General features: G+C 39.7%; 2 protein-coding genes across 2 annotated transcripts; both read left to right on the top strand.

Annotated features, from left to right (window-relative positions):
• Positions 1-2,731, top strand: LOC308098062 (uncharacterized protein; the record flags this gene model as incomplete). The annotated part of the gene is made up of 5 exons (XM_080446281.1): positions 1-193; positions 771-857; positions 1,014-1,564; positions 1,815-1,918; positions 2,591-2,731. The coding sequence occupies 3 exons, from the start codon at positions 1-3 to the stop codon at positions 1,385-1,387; spliced, it is 654 nt and encodes a 217-aa protein (XP_080302407.1). The 3' UTR covers positions 1,388-1,564; positions 1,815-1,918; positions 2,591-2,731.
• Positions 2,732-13,112: 10,381 nt separating this feature from the next.
• Positions 13,113-25,379, top strand: LOC308073313 (uncharacterized protein; the record flags this gene model as incomplete). The annotated part of the gene is made up of 6 exons (XM_080412189.1): positions 13,113-13,302; positions 14,111-14,212; positions 14,934-15,107; positions 15,203-15,336; positions 24,807-24,910; positions 25,184-25,379. 6 exons carry the CDS (start codon positions 13,113-13,115, stop codon positions 25,377-25,379), a joined length of 900 nt encoding a protein of 299 aa, XP_080268315.1.
• Between the last annotated feature and the right edge of the window lie 365 nt (positions 25,380-25,744).

Below are 25,744 nucleotides of genomic sequence, written 5' to 3'. Positions count from 1 at the left end.
ATGTCTGAGCCTGTGTATGACAATCGCATCTGCCCAGACCTGGCAATGGAAGTCAGACATGGCCGAGGAGAGATGGAGGAGAGAGGAGAGAGAGAAGAGAGGATAGTAGACATCTATGTCTCTACAGATGACCTTGACCCTGGGACACAGCAGCATGCTGTACAGAAGAACACAGCACAAGAGCAGTGTGGAGGTAACTTGTGTGTGACACACACACACACACACACACACACACACACACACACACACACACACACACACACACACACACACACACACACACACACACACACACACACACACACACACACACACACACACATGCATGCATGCACAAACTGTTACATTGCTGACTGTGTAACTCATCCCTCATGTATAATGTTTCTAAACGTAGTGTTTTACTTTTTTGTATTATTTATTTTTTGACATATTACCAAGCATACATACACTCAACACTTTGTATGCTATGTTTTATTTATAAATGTATCTTATGCATGTATATTTATGCATTTATGTATATTTATTTTGCTTTTATCATTATGCAAAACTAAATACCTCATTGAGGACATTAAAGTTTTCCAAGCTAAATGTGTTTAGCAAATTACTGATATCAATTAAGCAGACCCTCAAGTTGCCATTCCCTAATAGCATACTTGTATTCTTACAAATAATTGTGTAAGAGCAGTGACACTTTTTTTCCAACATGTGAGTGTCTTACTTTAGAATAGTAACTTTGAAGTAACCTCCTGTGTTTGTCTTGTGTTGTTCAGACTCTAATGAGACAAAGAAGAATCGCTCCAGAGTGGCTGGATTGTTTCTGGTGTCATTGGCTGTCATAGTTGGTGTGGTCATATACTGTGAGTGTTATTCTATGAACTAAACAGTATATTTGCATGTTATATGATAATGAGAGTCAGAAATTGTTTTGATTATTATGTTTAGTGTTGACTGTTGCTTGATTTGCTATCAGTTGTACGCGAAGCTCACACGTTTGTTGATTATTCTTCCTGCAGATTCTGAATTAATTGAAGAGAAAAACAACATCCTGGCTAAAGAGCGAGATGAGTTACAGTCCAGTTTTGACCATTTAGAGAGCAGATTTAACAACCTGACTGAAGAGAAAGAACAGTCCAGTTCTGACCAGTTGGCCACTATATATAGTAAGCTGGATGAACAGAAAAACTTGTTACAGTCCACTAAGCTAGAGACCAAATATAACAACCTGACTGAAAAGAAAGAACAGCTAAAGTCAATGTTTGACCAATTAGAGACGAGATATAACAACTTAACTGAAGAGCGAGATGACCTGAAGAGGATCATGTATGGTCAGTCAGACATCACTGCTTTTCTTCATTGTTATTTCATGTTGTTCATCATTTGTCATTAATCTGAGAAAATGAAACAGGCTAACTTTATTCTTTTGTTGTTAATATTAACTGGATGGAAGACATTTGGCAGCAGTTTTTATTACATCTCTATTGGGAAGACAAACTGGCAGCACAGCAGACAGTGGTGTAGAAACAGAAACTCAGACCTGATGGTCATAAACAGCAATGAAAAACAGGTGTGTGTGTGTGTGTGTGTGTGTGTGAGTGTGAGTGTGAGTGTGAGTGTGAGTGTGAGTGTGAGTGAGTGAGTGAGTGAGTGAGTGAGTGAGTGAGTGAGTGAGTGTGTGTGTGTGTGTGTGTGTGTGTGTGTGTGTGTGTGTGTGTGTGTGTGCGTGCGTGCGTGCGTGCACACATTAGTGAATGCTGTAACCTATATAAATCTATTGTACAGTGTGTACTTCAGTAACCAGCAGAATTTCTGTCCAGGATTTTGTTGTCAGTTTAAACCAGAGAGTGTGGCTGGGTCTGACTGACATAGACCGGGAAGGACACTGGAAGTGGGTGAATGAAACGCCACTGACCGAACCAAGGTAAGATTTATCATCTTCATTTTACCTTCATTCTTCTCTTGTTCATTTCAACAACACTACATAACACATATTTCCTCTTTGCTTAGTTTTTCTATATGGTTTAAAATAATGCTATAAAATACAAATCTAATGCGCTGTCCCTAAAGCTACATTTACTCCACAGGTCTTGAAAGCCATTTCAGATGTTTTGCCTATATCTGCCCCCATATTGCTCTTCAATTATAGTAGCAGATACATAGAAGTAGAGCAACAAACAGCTTTGACTTGACTTTTAAAAGCATAGGGTCAATGCAGCACTCATATACTGTATATGTTTAAATGAAGGTCACATCGTCACATATTAGATTCCTATCAGATGTCTTTACACATAAGTGTGGTCCAAAACGGTACTGAAAAGATCTGTTTTTCAACCCGACTCCGGATAAGCAGTTGAAGGTGGAAAGTCAAAACAAATTCAGAATTTGGTCATATTTACCACAGTCTTCAGACTCAGTCTAAAGGTAGTCTAAGACAAGTATACATATTGTCTATTTTACTATCCAGTTAATTTGAATCTATAATAATATCTAAAATAACATTTGAGGTCATGATTACAAAACTAAAGATTTAGGATGGAAAACCATGCATCCTAGTAAAGGTATTGTAATGACTTGAATGTTCTTATTTCTTCAGGTACTGGCGCCCTGGTCAGCCTAATAACAACGAAGGAAAAGACTGTGTTGAGTTTATTCATCAGCCTGCTAGAGCAGCTAGAGGATGGAATGTTAGATCATGTGACAGTGGTAGATCACCGATCAAGTGGGTCTGTGAAAGAATTATCAACTGAAATCATCATTTTCACAATGTATTAGCTTGTATGTTTGTACAGCTACATGATGGATGTGTTTCATAAGGACATTTGTTCTTGTTTGTCTGCCTTGCAAGTTTTTTTTTTGTTTTCATTATTTCGTTTAAGGGGAACATGTAGAATAGGAATGACATTAATCTAATCTGTTGTATTTTAACACAATGTTTCATGTATATCAATAAAGTGTGTTGTGTTGTATTGTTAAAGTTAAGTTGTCATTCATGTACTAAATGAAACAGTGACAGAGGACAGCAGACAAAGCATGAAATGACAGATCTTACTGTAACATGAGGTGACAGAGGTTACGGTATGCTACTGTTCAGTATATCCTCTATTAACCCATTAAGACCTGAGGCCGATCGATTCTACAAATGTCTTCTAAATCCTAACAGTTTTCTAAAACACTTATGTTTGCTATAATATCAGTGGTTCTCAAACTTTTTCATGTCAAGGCCCCCCAAAATGATATGTATTTGGCCGCGGACCCCCGTCTCAAAATATTTAGTTCCAGTGACCCCAGAAGCAAAGATTTGAGTTACATATGTTCGCTTAAAAAATATATATATATATATATATTTATATATTTTTTATTTATATTATTCAAAGATTTGCACATATTTTCATGTTTTTACAAAAAATAGCAGATCTAAAAACTCCTATGAGCTTGTATATCTGCTATTTTTGAATAGCCAAAGTATAAAATAATGGTTGAAGTGGTTGAAATCTAAAATGACAGATGCTTTCCCAGTCTTGATGGGTTAACAAGCTGCCTTTCTATCATGATGAGACGACTTATCTACCACTTACATTTATTCATAGAATTCACTAAATCAATGGTCTGTTTATGAGAGCAGAGAAATGATAGAAACACATTTTTTGCAGCGATATGACAAAGATGAAAACATTTGTGTGACATAATATGCTCTTTATCTTTTGAAAAACAAAGATAATACATGTTCTTGTTTAACCTTGTGCTGTGAGCCTTGGGTGCCATTTGTGAGCTTGTATACATTAGGCCAGTGGTTATCGTTAATATAGCGTCACAATCATTTTAACCATATTTTATACTTTGGCTATGAAAAAATAGCAGGTATACAAGCTCATGAGCTTGCTATTTTTGAAATTCTTTGAAAATGTGTGCAAATCCTGTATATATCTTCAAAGCAAACATATTAACTTCAATCTTTGCTTCTGGAGGTCCCTGGAACAAGACATCTTTGAGATGGGGTTCCGCATGTCATTTTGGGGGGCCTTGACATGAAAAAGTTTGAGAACCACTGCATTAGGCCATGGACCCCCAATAACTCAGTGGTGTGATGCAAGAGTGCTGATTCCCCCCAAAATAAATAAATCTTGATGAACACAACCCCTCCACTATCCACCCCTCACCCAAAACACCAAAGAAAAATAAACATCATATTGTTACAGTAACCAAATGTAACAATGATATATTAGTAGCTAGTTCTCCCTTTTGAAAGATGACCACTAACTGTTCCTCTTCCACACAACAAACACTTCATACATGTGTCCCAACTCTTTAATAATATCATTGTGCTGTCGGGCAGAAACCTCTTATCCCCATACTTTAACTTTTGTGTTATTTTGTAAAATGAACGCCCTACTTGATCATACTACAGCATCACGCAAAAGTATCAAAAGTAGCAGATCTACAAGCTTGAAACGCACCACGAAGCGTCACGTTTTGAGCTTGTAGATCTGCCACTTTTGCTATTTTTGAATTTGAATCCTGAAAAGTAACAGTTTTACTACTAGAAGTTCCAGATGTTCCTGCTGAAGGTACCAGTGGTGAAGCAGTGTAAGGAAGGCTCCAGGGTACCCAGTCAGTCAGTCAGTCAAGGTGGTGTGTTGATCGTTGGTTCGTTTAAACAACCCATGCACTCTGTGGGAAGTTCTACAGCAGGGTTGGTGTGACGTTTCAGAACAATAAACTCTTTAGAAACATTTCGCTTGTGCAAAAACAAAAATCTTAGCATTGCTAAGCTGTCATTTCTGCAAGAGGTGGCTATTATGACTCCAATATTTAGATTTTATTTTTTGTGTTACACTATGTACAGTAGTACAGTGGTTCCCAAACTGGGGCCGGGACCCCCAGGGGGGTCCCCAAATAATTTTGGGGAGTCCCCAGAGGATTAGCTTAATGTGCAACATTATGTTCTCACTCGACAGTAAACAAACCAACATACAGTATAAGTGTATACAGGGTATCTGCACATTTCTAAAGTGACAATTTAATGACTTTTTAATACCAGATTGGCCAAATTGCCAAATACTATGTAAGAAAGAGCCAAACTAAAATCTGTGACCTTGTAGTTTGACTATTTTCACAATATTTATCTGTGGAACCAAGTCAAACTAAATGTTCCAAGTGCTTGTCAGGGTGGGGGGTCTTCGGTTCAAATATGATTATTTCGTTTTTATTTTTATTTAAAGTTTGGGAACCCTTGCAGTAGTATACTTCCTCCTTCTCTGCCACCTGATAGACATGCTGCATTGTGTTAAAAGGTTAAACCAACTTGCTCCCTTTTCTGCAAAGAGAAGAATCCAAGACACGCAGAGTCAGAGTTTGTAACTGAAGATGCAAACGTTGGAGTTGTTTCTTTGTATCACGCACACTATATAAAATACACAGCACACACACAAAGACATTCATATAACACTTTGATCATCACCTATAATGTCTGAGCACGTGTATGAAAATCCCAGCCCAGAGCTGACAAAGAAGGTCAGACATGATGGAGAGAGGAGAGAATTAAGACATGGGGGAGAGAGAGAAGAGAGGATAGTAATGTAGACACACAAATTCTACAGGTGACAAAAGGAACGACAATGTGCTTGGTCTAGCTAAGCTGGGTACACACACACACACACACACACACACACACACACACACACACACACACACACACACACACACACACACACACACACACACACACACACACACACACACACACACACACACACACACACACACACACACTCTCACACACACACACACACACACACACACACACACACACACACACACGCACACACACACACACACACACACACACACACACACACACACACACACACACACACACACACACACACACACACACACGTAAAACATGACTGTAAAACAGCACACACTAATTTGAAATATGTATTTATGTTATGTCCAGATAAACAGAAGTACAAGAATACCTTGCACAAAGGACATAAACACTGCCAGTGCAGTCAGATAATGGGAAAACAGACAGTTACAAAGTGCATAGACGGCAGAACAGTTGACACACCGGACACACCTGTGGACACACCTGTGGACTACACCAGGTACAAATGACTTTTTTGTTGCACTCCCTCACGGAGCTACTTGCGGATTATACTAGGGTCAGTCCACCCTAGGTGGACACGCACTGACCTTTTGCACCTTAATCCCATGTATAACGCACTGACTTTTTTTTGTCTTTTTTTATTGTGCTCTTTTTTCTCTAAGCACCTTAACGTCCATATGTATATCATGCACAGTATAAGTATAACATGCACAGTATACATACATTGCTGCTATGCTCAGGCACCTTAGTTTTTTATTATCAATCTCAGGTACTTTGTAAATATGTAGATAACTTGTCTGGCCTTCTGTTGCTCTCTTGTTTTGATCTCCTTCCCACTTGCCCCCCACCCCTCTTCTTCTCCCCCCCCCCCCCCTCTTCTTTCTATGGAAATTAACGTTGCGATGGGAACGATGTACAAAAACGAATTTCACCCACTTTTTTACCTTGTAAACCTGTGATGTGACAATAAAACTGATTCTGATTCTGATTCTGATTCAATCAGGCAGACATCAATCATGAATAAAGAAAACAACATCTCCTCCAAATTGAACGGCTTCCTATAATAGCTGATATTGAGCAGTACCTCGCTAACTGTTTGGCTCTCCTTTTGGAGAGGCCGGCCATTTGAAGGCCCCTCACAACCAACGTATGCACGTGTGCTCTAAGCTACCAAAGATAAAAAACAAAAGTTTACATATCTAGCCTAGCTGTGAGATGGTCTGCTCTAGCTGATGATATTTTGTCACTTTGGTTAGGAAGGCTTCCTCTAAGCTGTAATAGTATAGGCATTATACAAAATGACCTAGGACAAATTGCAACAGAAACTCTTTCAACTTTTGTTTGTTTCATAAATATGTTAGTAATAACATATCAAAAGTCTTAAGAAATCCCACATATTGGAACATATTGAAAAATGCTGAAATAGGTGATGTCACAATTTCCCATTGACGCCCATGTTAAAAAAGGATTTAGGGTGCGCTCCCACCAAGAGTTGGCTGGCCGCTGTTAAACGCAGGTTGTGCGCGGCCACAGTTTTTTGCAGCCAGCGGGATTCTAAAAAACGGGAGTGTCGCGCCTGTCACTCACTTTCAGGAGCCTCCCCGTAGCCCGCACCGCCTGTGCCTGCTGCCTTGAGCACCATGTTGCTTCCTGAGTCTTGAGACGGTCCGCCTTCGACTCACCCGATTGGACAGAGGGAGAAAATCAGCGCCTGCCTCCAGCAGTTTTATGCTTAGTCGCGGAGAGCAGATAAACGCAAGGTCTGCGCGACTAGCGGAAAAATCTGCTCTTGCGTGAATCAACGCATTTGCATTGACAATGCATTGGCAGATTCTGCAAACAGCGGCCAGCCAACTCTTGGTGGGAGCGCGCCCTTAAGCATGTTTTCAAAAGAAAAAACTAGTGGCTAGTTTTGAAAAAAATGCCGCAAATCATGAAAGCAGCGTCTGATTGCGGTGAAACTTTGCACGCACATTCGCACTATGTTGAGGAAGAAATGCCACCCTTTTGACATTGCCCTATTATAGCACCACCAGGAGGCTGATTTTTGCAAAATATTTTATTTTATATAACTCCCACAAACTTTGTCCAAACATCACACAAATCGGTACACATTATCTCTATAAGTCAAGTGATCAAAACGGATCTGTCCGATTTTTCATATTTCATCCTGATTGGCGAATTCCAAACATATTGCTGGCCTACAATAACCTACCTGACCTGACGGAGACCTAAATAATGTTCTTCATACATTCTACGTACAAGCCAATAAGAATCTCCTGTGTTTACACTTCAGCAAAACCCACATGAATACTTCAAAAACGTCACACTTCAGCCTTAAACACAAATCCACGGCTGCAATTCAATTCACATACTGTACATATATTCCCTAAATGTGAGAATGACTTTCTCTAGATAATTATGTCCAATAAATGAGCAACAGTTTCAACAATGTTTGGTGCACTTGACAAAGTGCGATGTGAAAGTAAACTGAACCAAATGAAAAAATGCAACAATGTTGCGACTTCATCCCCGAATTACACCGAGTCTACCGAAGTATTAGGCGTGAAGCTGCCCTAAATTGCAATGACTTGAAAAAAGTGCCCTTCGTGTGTTTGGCCCCTTCCTGCCTGATAGAAAGTCTAAACTTTAGACTATCTGGTCTTTAGACTCAGTCTAAAGGTAGTCTAATGACAAGTATACATGTTGTCTATTTCACTATTCAGTTGATTTGAATCTATAATAATATCTAAAATATAATTTGAGGTCATGATTAAAAAACTAAAGATTTAGGGTGGGAAAGCATCCTAGAAAAGCTATTGTAATGACTTAAATGTTCCTATTTCTTCAGGTACTGGGGCGCTGGTCAGCCTGCAACATCGGGGGACAACAAGACTGTGTTGCGTTTATTCCTCAGTCTGCAAGAGCAGCTGGAGGATGGAATGACAGATCATGTGGTGGCAGATCACCGATCAAGTGGATCTGTGAAGGAGTTATCAACTGAAATCATAATTTTCACAATGTACTGTATTAGCTTGTGTGTTGGTACAGCTACATCTATCAGGTGGCAGTGTGTATCGTATGCATGTGTATTTATGCATTTATTTATTTATTGTCTGCTTTTATCATCATGCAAAACTAAATGCCTCATTGAGGACATTAACAAGGTTTCTAAGCTAAAACGTGTTAATGCATATCACTGATATCAATGAAACAGCCCCTCAAGTCAAAATGTGAGTGTCTTACTTTAGAATAGAACCTATGTTTGTCTTGTGTTGTTCAGATTCTGATGAGACAAAAAAGAATCTCTTCAGAGTGGCTGGATTGTTTCTGCAGCTGCTGTGTGTTCTCCTATTGGCTGTCATCATTGGTCTGGTCAGAAACAGTGAGTGTCATTCTATAAACAATATCTTAGAATATTATATTTCGTTGCTGTCGGGCAGAAACCTCTTATCCCCATATTCTGACTTTTTGTGTTTTTTTCCATAAATGAACGCCCTACTTGATCATACTACAGCGTTACACAAAAGTATCAAAAGTAGCAGATCTACAAGCTCAAAACATGGTGCGAAGCGATGCATTTTGAGCTTGCAGATATTCTACTTTAGCTATTTTTGAATTTGAATGCTGAAAAGTAGCAGATTTGGAACATGTAAGGTTTCCACCTCGACAGAGACGACTTGAGTCAGAGGTAGTGTTGATTACTGTTGCAGAACCAAAGTTATATGTGAAGCTCATGAGTTTGTTGATTCTTCTTCTAGCAGATAAAGATAAAAACAACCACCAGTCCAGTTTTGACCGGTTACAGTCCAGTTGTAACAACCTGACTGAAGACCAAGTCCTGGTCTTAGGTCTGGTCATAAACAGTGAGTGTCATTCTATAAACAATATCTTTACATGTTGTATTTGAGTCAGAAATAGTGTTGATGACTGTTGCTTGATTCGCTATCAGACCCAAGTTGTATGTGGTGCTCATCGAATTGTTGATTCTTATTCTTGCAGATTTTAAATTGTTACAGTCCAGTTTTGAGCAGCTAGAGAGCAGACTCAACAACCTGACTGAAGAGAAAGAACAATTACATACTAGATATGACGACTTGATTGAACAAGATGACATCAAGAGGATTCTTTGTGGTCAGTGAGACATTACTGTTTTCTTCATTGTTATATCATGTTGTTCATCATTTGTCATTAATCTGAGAAAATGAAAAACATAACTTTCATCTTTTGTTGTTAGAATCACATGGATTTACATTTGGTGGTGGACTTTGTTATTACATCTCTAAACCTACTGAGAGGAAAAGCTGGGAGCAGAGCAGACAATACTGTAGAGACAACCAATCAGACCTGGTTGTTATAAAAAGCAAAAAGAAGCAGGTGCGTGTGTGTGTGTGTGTGTGTGTGTGTGTGTGTGTGTGTGTGTGTGTGTGTGTGTGTGTGTGTGTGTGTGTGTGTGTGTGTGTGTGTGTGTGTGTGTGTGTGTGTGTGTGTGTGTGTGTGTGTGTGTGTGTGTGTGTGTGTGTGTGTGTGTGTGTGTGCGTGCGTGCGTGCTTGCGTGCGTGTGTGTGTGTGTCTATTATACCTGTACAGTTTGTACAGTATAACCAGCAGTGTTTCTGTCCAGGACCTTCTTGTCAAATTAAACAAAACAGTGTGGCTGGGTTTGACTGACGCAAAGGACGAAGGACATTTGGGTAGATGCCACACCACTGACCACACCAACGTAAGACTTGTCATCTTCATTTTACCTACATTTTAAGTACATTTTACATAGTGCTACCCTTTTCAATGGTTTTAAATAATACTATAAAATACAAACCTACACTGTCCCTAAGACTACATTTACACCACAGGCCAGATGTTTTGCCTATATGTGATGTGAACATCTCCTGTGTTTACACTTCAGCAAAACAGGAATTAACTTCAGACTAACCTTTAAACACAAATCACCAGCTGCAATTCTATTCACATACTCTCATACATTCCCTAAATGTGAGGATGACTTTCCCTAGATCTTCCCTAGAAAATTCTGTCCAATAAACGAGCAACAGTTTCAACTGTGTGACGTTAGTTTACTATGTTTGGTGCGCTTGACAAAGTGCAATGTGAAAGTAAAACGAACCAAATTAAAAATGTTGTGACTTCACACCCCGAATTACACAGAGTCTACCAAACTATAAGTTTAAAGCTGCCCTAATTTGCAATGACTAGACAAAAGCTCTTTGTGTGTTTGGCCCCTTCCTACCCGATAGAAAGCCTAAACTTTAGACTATATGGTGTTCAGACGCAGTCTAAAGGTAGTCTAATGACAAGTATACATGTTGTCTATTTCACCATCCAGTTCATTTGAATCTATAATAATATCAAAAATATAATTTGACGTCATGATTAAAAAACTAAAGATTTAGGATGGGAAACCATGCATCCTAGTAAAGGTATTGCATTGACTCAAATGCTCCTATTTCTTCAGGTACTGGAGCCCCAATCAGCCTGATGACAATGGAGAAAGAGAAGACTGTGTTGAGTTTTTAATTACTCATTTTGCTATAGCAGCTAATAGAGGATGGAATGACAGATCATGTGACCACAGTAACCGGTGGATCTGTGAAAGAGTTATCACCTGAAATAATAATAATAAAGTGTTTCATAAGGAAGTTTGTTTTTGTTAGTCTGCTTTGCAGCACAGGTCTACCTAATATACCGTTATAGGGCATTAAATTGTATTCATATTTGCATTATTTCGTTTAAGGGGAACCTATAGAATACGAATCTGATCTGTTGTATTTTAACACAATGTTTCATGTATATCAATGATATCAAAGTGTGTTGTATAGTTAAAGTTACGTTGTCATTCATGTACTAAATGAAACAGTGACAGAGGACAGCAGACAAAGCATGAAATGACAGATCTTACTGTAACATGAGGTGACAGAGGTTACTGTATGTGCATGCTACTGCCAGTGTTGTAAAGTAACTAAGTACATTTACTCAAGTATTGTACTCTAGTAAAATGTTGAGGTAATTTTTATTTTACTGGAGTATTTCCAATTTTCAGTACTTTTACTTCTAGTCCACTACATCTCAGAGGCAAATATTATACTTTTACTCCACTACAATTATTTGAAAACTTTCTAGTTACTAGTTACTTTGTAGATTTGGTTTAAACATACATTAACCACTTCAGCCCTATATATATATACTATATAGTTTTGAAAATATCCGATCTACAAGCTCACAATGTGTCGCGATGAGACGCATTGTGAGCTTGTAGATCAGCTATTTTCAAAAGACATTTTTTACATTTGAAAACTTGTGAAATGGGACATTCTGCATAATGAGCACTTTCTACTTTTGGTACTTTAAGTACATTTTGATACCAATACTTTTGTACTTTTACTGAAGTCAATTTTTCATTCCAGACTTTTATTTGTAACAGAGTATTTGTTGAAACAAAAACTGAATGAAAAACAGTGACAGAGGACAGCAGACAAAGCAGAAATGACTGATCTTACTGCAGGGCTAGGGCTTAGACGTACTGTGACAGGACAGCCTCCTGGGGCCTCTGCCTGGGTTCTGTGTGTAAACTGTTCTCTGTTGCAGTGCTGTTTGGAGGGTGGAGTAGGACATAGTCAGGGGAAGGGGATACACCTGGTCACTGTCTCCCCACAGAGTATAAAAGACCTGCCCTTTCCCTCTCTTCATTCCTCTCTGGATCATAGAAGCTAAAGATAGTCATTTCATGTACACAGTTAACACAGATTTCTAAATCCAGTTTTTTGAAAAACGTATGTTTCTATATCAGTGATGCTCAAACTATTTCATGTCAAGGACCCCCAAAATTATATGCATTTGGCCGCAGACCCCCATCTCAAAATATTTTGTTCCAGGGACCCCGCAAATATTTGAAAAGAATGTGCTTCGAAAATATATATTCAGGCCCGGACGGCTGGCATAGCGGTCCGGGCACCTAGGCTAAGGCAGCGCGTCGCGGGTTTGGGTCCCGATCCCGAGGGCCTTTGCGGCGTGTGTCACTCCCCGTCTCTCTCTCCCCGTTTCCTGTCAACCTACTGTACTATCAATAAAGGCATAAAAGGCCCCACAATAAATCAGAAAATAAATAAATATATATATAAACATTTGCACAAAATAGCAAGATTTTTCAAAAATAGCAGATCTACCAGCTCATAGCGCGGCGCGAAGTGATGAGCTTGTATATCTGCTATTTTTGAATGGCCAAAGTATAACATAAAGTGGTCACACAGATTAAACGTTAAACGTCCCATCCCTATGCATAATATCACCCTCATTACCTCTAACCTCCTAAAAGCAGTGTAGGTCAGGCTGCCATGCATTTAACAAAATGAGAAGTTGGCATGCAGGAACGTCGGTGGAGAAATAAATTACTTAACTGTGCTCTCAAAGAACCGTTAATCTTCAACTTCCTCTTATGCCTTGTTTTCCTACAATTTGTACCCACGAGTGTAGTTTAGTTTGGAGATGAGCTAGAATGTCTGAGGACGTGTACGCCTTGCCAGACCTGACCAAGAAGGTCAGACATGGCCGGCGAGGACAGAGGGAGGTAGAGATGGAGGAGAGAGGAGAGAGAGAAGAGAGGATAGTGGACATCTATGTCTCTGCAGACCCTGGGACACAGCAGCATGCTGTACAGAGGAACACAGCACAAGAGCAGCGTGGAGGTAAGCAACACAATGCTACGGTGGTTAACTAACACATCTATGGATGTTATGCAAGGGCAGTGGTGTGGTGGTGTCAGTGGTGTAAAATAACTAAGTACATTTACTCAAGCACTGTACTTAAGTACTATTATTTTTACTCTGAATACATAACAAACTCTCATGTTAGATTGCTTCAACAGGGCATTACATAACATAGATGTTGACACATCAAAGGAAGAACTGACAAGTGCAGTTCCAAAGCTACTCTACCATACATTCATGGTGTTATGTCATTTTGTCAATTAAGAACAAGTACTTGTTATCTGTCATAAAGCGTCTTAACTTTTTTAAAGCCATGTATTATTATTTATTATTACGGCATGGCACTGTAATGGCTGAGGCTGAGCCTGTGAGCCGTTTAGAAGAAGGTCATTGTGTGTGTGTTTGTGTTTGTGTGTGTGTGTGTGTGTGTGTGTGTGTGTGTGTGTGTGTGTGTGTGTGTGTGTGTGTGTGTGTGTGTGTGTGTGTACAAACCATGCACAGACCATGCTCAATGCACGTTATATTTTATACATTATTTATTTAAAACTTGAGTTTCAGTCAATGGAGGTAGGATTGAGGTAGGATTGGGGTGGGCATGAGCTGAAAACTTGCCCAAATTGTAGGCCTACTGATGTCATGGGTGACTGACATCATAGAGTGGCCACATGAAGTCAAAGATCCACATTTATCAGGCCCTATACAGTATCTTGTTTTTAAATGTCTAATTTTGGAACAAAGCCCTCTCAAGTAACCCACTCATACTGTATGTTTGTCTTGTGTTGTTCAGACTCTGATGAGACGAAGAAGAATCGCTCCAGAGTGGCTGGATTGTTTCTGGTGCTGCTGTGTGTTCTCCTGTTGGCTGCCATCATCGGTCTGGTCATATACTGTGAGTGGCATTCTATAAACAATATTATATCGTTGATGTCGGGCAGAAACCTCTTATCTCCAGAATTTTACTTTTTGTGTTTTTTTTCATAAATCAATGCCCTAACGGATACAGTAAGCTTTCAGTGTCCACGGCTATATATTGATTGTTATATTCTCTGCGATTCTATTCTATTCATTCCTTTTACATTTTCTTAGTGCCAAGTAAACTGAAAACATTCAGGCTATTCATTTATACGTTTTATTGGGTTAATGTGCGTCCAATTCAATGCATGTATCCCATTGTAATTAAAAAAATACTAAAAATAATAATATGTGATCCCCATAATGTGAACAAGGCATTTATGAAAACGATAAGTTGCTAAATAAATGCAGCCGACCTAAAGCGAATTTGTCTTAAAATAAACGGACTAATAGGCTATATGGCTCATAGGCCCTGTCCATGGTGCTGAAACAAATTACATTAGCCTACAATGTAGGGCCTACACGATCACTCAACAGTGTCACACAAAATCATCAAAAGTAGCAGATTCACAAGCTCGTTTTGAGCTTGTACAGTAGATCTGCTACTTTTGCCATTTATGAATTTCAATCCTGAAAAGTAACTGTTTCGGACATATGAGGTTTCCACCCGACAGAGACTTGTGTTATATTTGAGTCCGAAATAATGCCAACGTTACTGTAGGTGAAGGTCATCAATTTGTTGATTTTTCTTCTTGCAGATTTTGAATTGATTAAAGAGAAAAACAACAACCTGGCCAAAGAGCGAGACGAGTTACAGTCCAGCATGGAGCAGCTAGAGAGCAGACTCAACAACCTGACTGTGGAGAAAGAACAGCTACAGACTAGATATGACAACCTGATTGAACGAGATGACATCAAGAGGATTCTTTGTGGTCAGTGGGACATTTTTCTTCATTGTATCATGTTGTCATAATCTGATGGGGGAAAATAAAACAGTAGCTAACGTTTTTGTTGTTTTGATTGTTAGAATCACATGGATTTACATTTGGTGGTGGTCTGTGTTACTACATCTCTACTGTGGAGAAAAACTGGAGGCAGAGCAGACGATACTGTAGAGACAAGCAGTCAGACCTGATGGTCATAAACAGCAAAGAAAAACAGGTACTATTTGTGTTTGCTGGCATGTGTGTGTATGTGTGTAAATGGTGCACTTATATAGCGCTATTATCCAAAGCACTTTACATAGATTGAGGATTGACACACACATTCACACAACGATGGCGGAGGAAACCATGCAAGGCACCAACCTGCTCATCGGGAGCAATTAGGCGTTCAGAGTCTTGCTCAAGGACACTTTTGTGACGGCACTAACTCTAGGGGAGCTCGGGATCGAACTGGGGACCTCACAGATTCCATCAGGCCGCTATACCGGCCACTCTACCCCTGAGCCACTGCCACCCTCTGTGTGTGTGTGCGTGTGCGCGTGTGCGTGTGCGTGTGTGTGTGTGTGTGTGTGTGTGTGTGTGTGTGTGTGTGTGTGTGTGTGTGTGTGTGTGTGTGTGTGTGTGTGTGTGTGTGTGTGTGGGCGGGCGGGCGGGCGGGCGGGCCGTAACCTCTTCACACATTGTGGAGACACACATCAGTTTGTACTTCAGTAACCACATGCTCTCCTGTGCAGGACTTGGTTGAGAGATTGGACCAGAGAGTGTGGCTGGGTCTGACTGACAGAGTCAGGGAAGGAATCTGGATGTGGGTTGATTGAACACCACTGACCGAACCAACGTAAGACTTTATTTTACCTTCATTCTTCTCTTGTTCATTTCAATACATATGTAATTATATTTAATATATTTCCTCTATGCTACCTTTTACTGAACTGTATTAAATATGACTATATTATACCACACTTTCACAAAGAGAATTGTGCCTCTTTGAGTATCTAGTGAATTTGGATCTAATATCTATAATATATTTTTATAAAAATTACAGTGGAAAACCATCCTATTTTCTCCAGGTACTGGTTCGACCGTCAGCCTAATAGAAATGGAGACTGTCTTGAGTTTATCAGTTGTTGTGCGCCCACCAGAGGATGGAACGACAAAGATTGTTCTGACATGAACCGTTGGATCTGTGAAAGAGAAATCTATTGAAATCATCATTTTCACAATGTATTAGTTAGCTGGTGCGTTGGTACAGCTACATGATGGGTGTTTTCTATCCAATATACACTGGACGCATTCGGTATTCCTATTTTCATTATTTAGCAAAAGGGGAGCTATTGTGAATAGAATCATGTAACAACTATGTCTGTTCCAGTTTAATACCGCATGTTTCATGTAGATTGTAGATTAATGAAGTGTGTTGTATTCTGGTGGAACTGGGTTTGGTCCAAATCAGTTTCTTAACCCATGAAAACCGGGAACGCATCTATGTAACCTAACCATTATTTTATACTTTGGCTATTAAAAAATAGCAGATATACAAGCTCATAGCACTGCACCGAGTGCCACTCTATGAGCTTGTAGATCTGCTATTTTTGAAAAATCATGATTATTTTTGCAAATCTTTGAATATAATATATGTATTTTTAAAGCGAACATTTTTAACTCAAATCTTTGCTTCTGGGGGTCCCTGGAACAAAATATTTTGAGATGGGGGTCCACTGCCAAATACATATAATTTTGGGGGCCCTTGGCTTGACATGAAAAACTGTTAGGATTTAGAAGACATTTTGTAAAATCCTCAGAAGCAAATATTTGAGTTACAAATGTTAGCTTTAAAAAATATATAGTCAAAGATTTGCACACATTTTCACGATTTTTCAAAAAAATTGCAGATCTACAAGCTCATAGCGCGGCACTCTGGGAGCTTGTATATCTGCTTTTTTTTAATAGCCAAAGTATAAGATAATGGTTAAAGTGGTTAAAATAAAAAATTACAGATGCTTTCCCTGTCTTAATGGGTTAAAACAGTGAACATTGTCACACACTTGAGAGTGTAAAAGAATACATGATGGGTGGATGGAAAACCACAGGCCACACCCACGTCAGTCTACATTCTTCTCTTATTGATTTAGTATGCAGTATGTATTTGAGTATACATTTCACATGTATTTATCTTTTTCTACTTTTTTTCCTCTAAATGGTATTAAATGCTATAATAAATGCAAATGTATGCTGTCACTAAGTTAATTCTGCCTGTTGTCTATTTCACCAGTTAATTGCAATAATATTAATATTAATTTGTATATACCTAGAATTTAATTTGAGGTCAATAAAAGGCAAAGGATTTTGAGTGAAAATCCATCCAGGTGTTGTAGTTACCGGTAATTAAACGTCTACAGGTACTGGTATACCTCAGAGTCTCAGCCTGATAACAAAGAGGAACGCATTGACACAGAGAACTGTTGAGTTTCATTATGAGCCAAATAGAGGATGGAACTAGAAAATGTGCTCCTCGGAGCACAAGTCTCCGCCAGCAGACCCGTGCTATTTTAATAGCACGGGTCGTCTTGGTAGAACGGGTCGTCTTGGTGGTTTTTGGTGTTCTGCAGGGGCGACTGAATATGTAGTGTCTGCATCTAAAAAATGTTCTTCTTGAAGCAATGTGTCATATGGGAGTCCTCGTAATTGACTGGTTTGTTCAAATGCTTGTCTGTCTTCTTCATCTTCATTGTCTTGAACAGTTTCAGCATGGTGTATTTGATCTATGTCAGTTTTCTCTAGTGCTACATAATGTATTTGATCAAGGTGGCCAATTGTTACAGTATTAAGACTTCTGCCTTGTTGTGGGATCAATTCAACTCTATAGTCCTCTTCTGTGTTACTGTTGTAGATGAGTATGCTTTCTTTGAAGTGACACACCTATTTATAGGATTTTATTTCGTCATGCGTCCCTCTAGCCAATCAAAGGCATTGGTGTCAACATATTGACACGTGTCACGTGGAGCTTGACCAGTGTTAGCTTGGCTAGGGGCCATGCTCACACACGGCGGGACGAAGCGAAAACATACTCTCCGCCGTAGGTGGAGAGTATGAGAGAATTGATCCTTGTTGTGGGATCAATTCAACTCTATAGTCCTCTTCTGTGTTACTGTTGTAGATGAGTATGCTTTCTTAGCTTTGGCCTTCTGCGCCTTTGCTTGACCAATGTTAGGTGTTCTCAGAGGGACACACACACGCACGGACGGGTGATTTGGACTGGAAGGTACTGTTCCAATCAAGACTGATTGATCCTGTCTTACCTCACTTCAAAAAGCGTAAACGGCTTTTTGAAGTGACACACCTATTTATAGGATTTTATTTCGTCATGCGTCCCTCTAGCCAATCAAAGGCATTGGTGTCAACATATTGACACGTGTCACGTGGAGCTTGACCAGTGTTAGCTTGGCTAGGGGCCATGCTCACACACGGCGGGACGAAGCGAAAACATACTCTCCACCTACGGCGGAGACAATGACAGATGGTGTTTTGCAACTAACCACTGGATCTGTGAAATAACATAGATTTCTTTTTTTTATCTCCCCCTATCAGCAACTTCCCACAAATTATTGAATGAAAATGTGGTCATCATAATTAGGGGCATAAGCATTCAGAAATGTCTGGGCAGAATTCTGAGAACATTAAGACTTTGAATTCAAACATACCTCCCTTTTTCCACAATGATATAGTAATTATTATGGCCGCTCTTCTAACTTTTGAATTGATTGTCCCACCCATTCCTCTTTCAGCTTTGTATGTACTATAAGTATGACATGACGCTTACAGTATGTCTGGCTGACAGCAGCCTTATAGGCATGATAAATAATATTATTATTGTAATGAGAATATAATAATGTGAGAGAGAAAGGTAAAATAATAGTAATGATAAATAATAAATAAATAATAAATAATAAACAAACTAGCTATAGCCTGAGTTATAGTTACTGTATATCTGAGTTACACGCACGCACACGCGTGTGCGAGAGAGAGAGAGAGAGAGAGAGAGAGAGAGAGAGAGAGAGAGAGAGAGAGAGAGAGAGAGAGAAAATGGGCTGTGTTTTGTGAAATTTAGGAAATGTGTGTCTGACATTATGTAAGCATTATGACTTTATGACTCCTGTGTCCTGCATGAACTAATGCAGGGCGTCCTTTATTAAAAGAAAGTCACGCTTCTTTAAATTGAAAATAGCGCTAAATAATTTCAGCGAACTTTAGGGAGTTGCTGTCATTCCATGGCATGTCCCTCCATATTCAAACAAAACTGCACCTCATGTGTCCTTAACTAAGTTTTTTTTTAAAATTTTATCCCACGATTTAGTGCCAATGGCCCCGATTCATTATGCTGGTCGTAAATATGGGGTAAATAAAGTTCGTAAAGGAAGTCGTATTTTTGGTACTCACAAACTGACGTGCAATTCTCAAAGGGGTTCGTATATCCCTGAGACGTGTGTATGACCAGGTGTAGGACATGATTAATCTGGAAGGCTACATCCAACAGCATCCAACTTCAACGTCACCGTGCTGAACCGTGCTAAACAGTGTTGCCATGTCCGCTTATTATAAGCGAATTTGGGCTTATCTTTCTGTAAAGTTGCTTGTAAATATTGGTAGTTGTGGGGTGCGTTTTTTTGGGCTTGTTTCTAAAGTGTAGTTGGTTATTTGGGCTTGCTTCACAATTGTTCAATTGTTTTAACCGGTGGTTCTCAAATATTTTTATGTCATGGACCCCCAAGTTAATATGTAGGCTAATTTATTCCTATAAGCCCCATCTGAAAATGTTTTGTGCCAGCTGGAGCCCTGTACCAGATTTGTGTTGTTAGAATGTTTTACAAATCTTTCAAATATTCCACATTATATTTCAAGATTAAAACAAAAAAAATAGCAGATCTACAAGCTCACAACGGTTTAATTAAAGTGCTCATAATGGCCTAAGTGCCAGTTGCTTCTTTTGGGCTTGTTTTCCTAGATCTGGTTGCTTATTTCTCTCACAACATCTGGCAACGCTGATACAAGTTCCTCCGCCGTCTCTCGTCTAAAGATAACAGATGCGGTGTCGCATCGCCTTGACAACTTACTGTTCTGTCTGGAAGCGGATCACGTAATAAATGCTCTCATGTGTAATGAGAATAAAGAAGTTTACAAGGTTTAACCCCATTACCAAATAAAAGGCTAATAAAACGTGGAAAGGATATTATATAAGCCTTTTCTAATGAACATTGCGCACCTTTACCGAGGTAAAAAGATGATGAAATCCAGCATACAAGTGGAACGCTGCTATCCGATTATGGACCAGAGCTTATTGATTACTTATTGATTAAATTAGTTAATTTTTGATTAATATATCACTGTCCTACGTCGGAATGGGGAATGGATCTTCTGCACACAGCTTTCATCCACTATAGTTTCCTCATCAGATCATGATGGTAAGATTTATTAGGCTGTTGTGTGTGGTGTTCATGTGATCAATATACAGTAGAGTAGCCTACAGTAGGCTATTACAAATTAATACCGCGGCACGGACACTGGAGGTGCGTCAGTCCCTCCGCAGTTTCATTAAGGCATGATAGCCTATTTTCATTATTACGTGACACTTTGGCTGAGATGGCCCGCTGGCAAACACACTGAGAGACCTAATAATTCAGCTCTAAATGCAACTTATAGCCTAGAAAACAAATTAAAAGCGGTGGAATCTACATCATGTCTAAATTATGCATAGGCTACAAGCAATACATCGTTTGACATTTATTTTTTATTTTTTATATATTATATGTATTAAATGTTGGGCGCATACAGTATATATATTTTATTTGAGGCTTGCCACTGTTGTAATTGATTTTGGCATGAAGAATGAAGCATTCTAAAGACATACGCACATTTCATTCACTAAGGTCATTGCTGAGGAAATGCACACCACAGCAGAGTTGTGGGCATGTTCTGCGCAATTTGCTGACGTTTCCAGTGTTATAGGCTAAACTTCCTCTTTTGTGACGTCTGTTTTTTTTTAAAGTTAGCCTATAAAACAAGTGTAATTTGAAGATGAACTAGAATGTCTGAGGACGTGCACGCCAGGCCAGGCCCGATGAAGAAGGTCAGATAAGGTCGAGGAAAGATGGAGGTAGAGATGGAGGAGAGAGGAGAGAGAGAAGAGAGGATAGTGGACATCTATGTCTCTGCAGACGACCCTGACCCTGGGACACAGCAGCATGTACAGAGGAACGCAGGAGGCAAGCATGGAGGTAAACAATACAATTCTACTATGGTTATATAACACATGTATGGCTCTTACGCAAGGTGTGGGTATACTTACAATGTGCCAAACAATATTAAGGAACAGCACTCTGTAAAATAAATTATCTGTATGTATTCTGTATGCTGCCAAATATGTTAGCAGGTAAACGTGAAGTTATTTGTCTTTTGTGTTCATAAAGTCAACTGTCAACAGTGTTTTAAAAAAATGCTTAAATCATTATCCATTACAACATTTATTCTATTTATTTAATCAGTTGTGGTGATTATAACATCGGTCACCTTCTTCTGTCATCATGACTGCAACTTCCCCTTGTAGAAGAAGAGCGTGCACACGTGTGACTTTGTGGCTATAAAAAAACGCTGTTGACACAATGTCCACACTGTTGCTGTAACGTGCCATTAGACGTCAACTTGGAAGCAGGTCAGCCTGCGCAAGCAACAACCGCACGATTTCTAACTGACTCCTACCCTATCGTTGTGCAACTCAGACTGTGTGGACAGCGTGCCCACGGCCTAGCATGTTGGCAGTTGGCTTATACGCACCTCAGGTCTCACAGGGCTCAAGCCTGCTTCTGTCATTTTTAAAGGGATATTTCACTTTCAACATGGTTGGCGTCATTTTAACGTCTACTCAGGCTTTTGTGAGCACCCCAGACAGTTTTTAAGTTGCTTGCTTCAGTATTTAGATATTTGAAATAAATGTTATCGGACACGCCCCCTTCCTATACAAACCCATTGTAACTTCAAACTCCATTTTAAACATGATAGATTCTGGTGACTCCCTCACGCATTAGAAGGACAATCACCAGAAAGCATGAGTAGACGTTAAAATGCCCCCAAACATGTTTGAAAGTGAAATATCTCTTTAAGTGATGTAAAAACTCATGCATTTGTTCTAAAAAAAACGTTCTTTATTTTAATGAATCTATTCAAAATACACGTTTGAACTCAGGTGCATGTGGGTCATAAGTGATATGGTCTGTGCACTAACTGCTGAGCTGTCAGCTATCTGAGGCTGAATGTTTGAATCCTAGTTCACTCGTGATCTGATTGATTGATTAAAGATTTTGAGCCAAAAAAATAAGAAGCCTGGGTACCGAGGCTAGATTGGTTGCGCTCGAGGACAGTGGCAGGTGCTGACCAACCGTCCATTTTGACGTCTAAAGGAAACTTCAACCTAAAATGTAAAAAACAAACATTGTAAACCTGAATGATTTGAAAACTAGGGTGAAATACTTTATAGTGAATCCATGCTGTTGGGCACACATGCTCAAGTAACCTCATGTGTTTGTCTTGTGTTGTTCAGTCTTTCGTGAGTCAAAGAAGAATCGCTCCAGAGTGGCTGGATTGTGTCTGGGGCTGCTGTGTCTTCTCCTAATGGCTGGCATAATTGGCCTGGTCATATACAGTGAGTATTATTACTTGTTATATTTTTGTCCGAAATAGTGTGGATGACTGTTGCTTGAAATACTTTGAGCCCTATATTGGGGCAGGTGCTGGCAAGAGGCGGGCAGAGGACCGGCAAACTGACTATTTCTGGTGACGAAGTGGTGTGACTTTCCCCGCATGTACAGTATGTGTTTTCGTAGGGAGGGGCCTGTGTGGGAAAAGAGGGGTCTGTCATTTGCAAATCAGCAGCACACTACAATTTTGGGGCCAATAAGGACAAGGTGGAAAAAGATATTTAGCGTTTTAATGCATTTTAAACTACACTACAAAACTGATATGCATCACAAGGCATGGAGAACATTGAAGGCATAATATCCATACTTGCTTCACCTTTATAAAATGTTAACTGATAAGCCAAATATTTTACATGGATATTTACACAAAGTGCCAGGTTCTGTCTAGCTCATTACATCAAGGAACCATTTCTCACTGGGTTTATGTAGTGTTTAAAACAGGGAGCAGATACGTATGGAGAGATCAGCTGACTTTTGCCTTTCATAGTCACAAGGGCACAGACACACGTGTGCTAATGCAGGCGAATGAGCATCGCCCATGGTGAGGCAACATTTATATTGTCATGCTGAATGTGGGTAGTGCACCATGTGGAGCACATAAAACAGTTTGCTGGTTTGAAGTCCATTTGAGTGTTTGTGATTGTTGTCTTTTCCATCTTGGCTCTTTAAAAAACTACAGCCAATGACAGCGAAGTAGGGTCAACGAAACATACTTTGGTTAAGGCCCAGTCAAAGTTCAGTACAGCAAAGGTCATCGGGATCGGGAGTCGAACCCTCCACACGCTGTCATGCTGTATTACCAGTATATGTGGTATGCGCCTGGACCGCTAGGCCAACGGGCGCCCCACAAATGTTTTATTTGTCCCTTTGCTGTGATAGAGTGGAAGTGAACGAGAGGTAAATATCCAGTTTGCCCATGTGTGCCACTGCCCTGATCCAACTCACCTTGTCACTTGTCACGAACAAGGGTCTCCCGCGTGGAAAGCCAACATCTTAACCAAAAAGCCAATGGGAATTCCCTATAGCTCGGGGGAGATATTAGACTTTCAGGCCATCAGGCTGAGGTTGTGAACCACTCTGTTACGCTCACCCCCCTTTTGACCTCCTCCCACGGGGAAACCCGATCCGGGTCACGGCACCATTGTAACGCCTGGGATTCGAACCCAGGTCCCCGGCATGGAAAGCCAACATCTTAACCACTAAGCCAAAGGGAATTCCCTATAGCCCGGGGGAGATATTAGACTTTCAGGCCATCAGGCTGAGGTTATGAACCACTCTGTTACACAGGCATTCCACCTTTTACCAGTCCAGAAAATCCAAACATCTGTGGCCATTCCATGCCCCACTCGCCACAATGTGCTTCACGCTGGCTTGCATGCTTCCCCAAAATAGGGCTTTTTGTCTCATTGTCAAATGAAGATTTACTATCAGAACAAAGTTGTGTTGTGAAGTTTGTTGATTTTTCTTCTTGCAGATAATGAACTGACTGAACAGAAAGGCCAGATTCAGTCCAGGTTTGCTGAGTTACAGAGCAGACATGACAACTTAACTGCAGAACAAGATGACCTGAAGAGGATTGCTTGTGGTCAGTAAGACATCATCACTGTTTATCTTCACTGTTATATTGTTTTTCATCAATTTGAGTAAATTGGGGGAAAAAAAGACAAAAGGACGGTGGCTAACATTATTTGTGTGTTGTTAGAATCACATGGATTTACATTTGGTGATAGTCTGTGTTACTACATCTCTACTGTGAGGAAACCCTGGCAGGACAGCAGACAAGACTGTAGAGACAGACAATCAGACCTGATGGTCATAGAGAGCAAAGAAAAACAGGTATGTGTGCATGCATGTGCATTAGTGCATGCTATTCTACTCCAAGATACACATCTATTACAGTACAGTTTGTACTTCAGTAACCATCCGCTTTTCTGTGCAGGACTTTGTTGTCAATTTAAACAAGAGGGTGTGGCTGGGTTTGACCGACACAGAGGAAGAAAATTCTTTCAAGTGGGTGGATGGAACGCCTCTGACCACACCAACGTAAGACTTATCATGCTCATTTTACATACATTATTCTCTTGTTCATTTCAACAAACATTTTCACATATTATTTCCTCTTCACTACCTTTTTCTAAATGGTATTAAATGTTATAAAATACAAAACCTATACTACACCGTCACTAAGACAATTGTACCTGGTGTCTGTGTAGTTAATTTACATCTAATATCTAGATTATCATTTGTGGTCATTATTAAAAAAGTTTAAGTTAAAAGTTAAGGTATTGAATTAATTCAATGTTCCTACTTCTTCAGGTACTGGTACCCTGGTCAGCCTTATGGAAAGCCTAATAATATAGAAGAAGACTGTGTTGATTTGTTTAATGGGGCTGATGCTAATAGACCAATTGGATGGACCGTCATACCGTGTTCTTCAGCTAACCAGTGGATTTGTGAAAGAGTTGTCAACTTGAAATCATCATTTTCACAAGGGAGAGGGGTTAGGGGCTAAAACATCCAATCAAATAACTGTGTTTTCTTTGGTTTGTATGCCTTTCAGTTCAACCCAATATGGACTGTAGGCAATTAAATTACAATTTATATTAATATTACCATTATCTAGTTATATCACTAGATATAACTAGAGGGTGTGCTTTACCTACATTATTGGCACTTCAGTGATGCTTGCGGAACTCGGCTCCGCCTCGTTCCTGACCGCATCACTGGCGTGCCAATAATGACGGTAAAGCACACCCTCTCGTGTAATATTGCTTAAGTAATAACCATCAGTTGGATTTTAGTACCATGTTCATTATAGCTCATTAAAGTGTGTTATCTAGGTTTGGTCCAAGTTAGTTTCTAAAAACAGTGAACATT

This window comes from Gymnoscopelus braueri, assembly GCF_963280865.1.
Source record: "Gymnoscopelus braueri genome assembly, chromosome: 2".
In the NCBI taxonomy this organism is placed as follows: Eukaryota; Metazoa; Chordata; class Actinopteri; order Myctophiformes; family Myctophidae; genus Gymnoscopelus; species Gymnoscopelus braueri.
The sequence above is the reverse complement of the archived record's forward strand: the minus strand, read 5'-3'. Positions and strand labels throughout refer to the sequence as shown.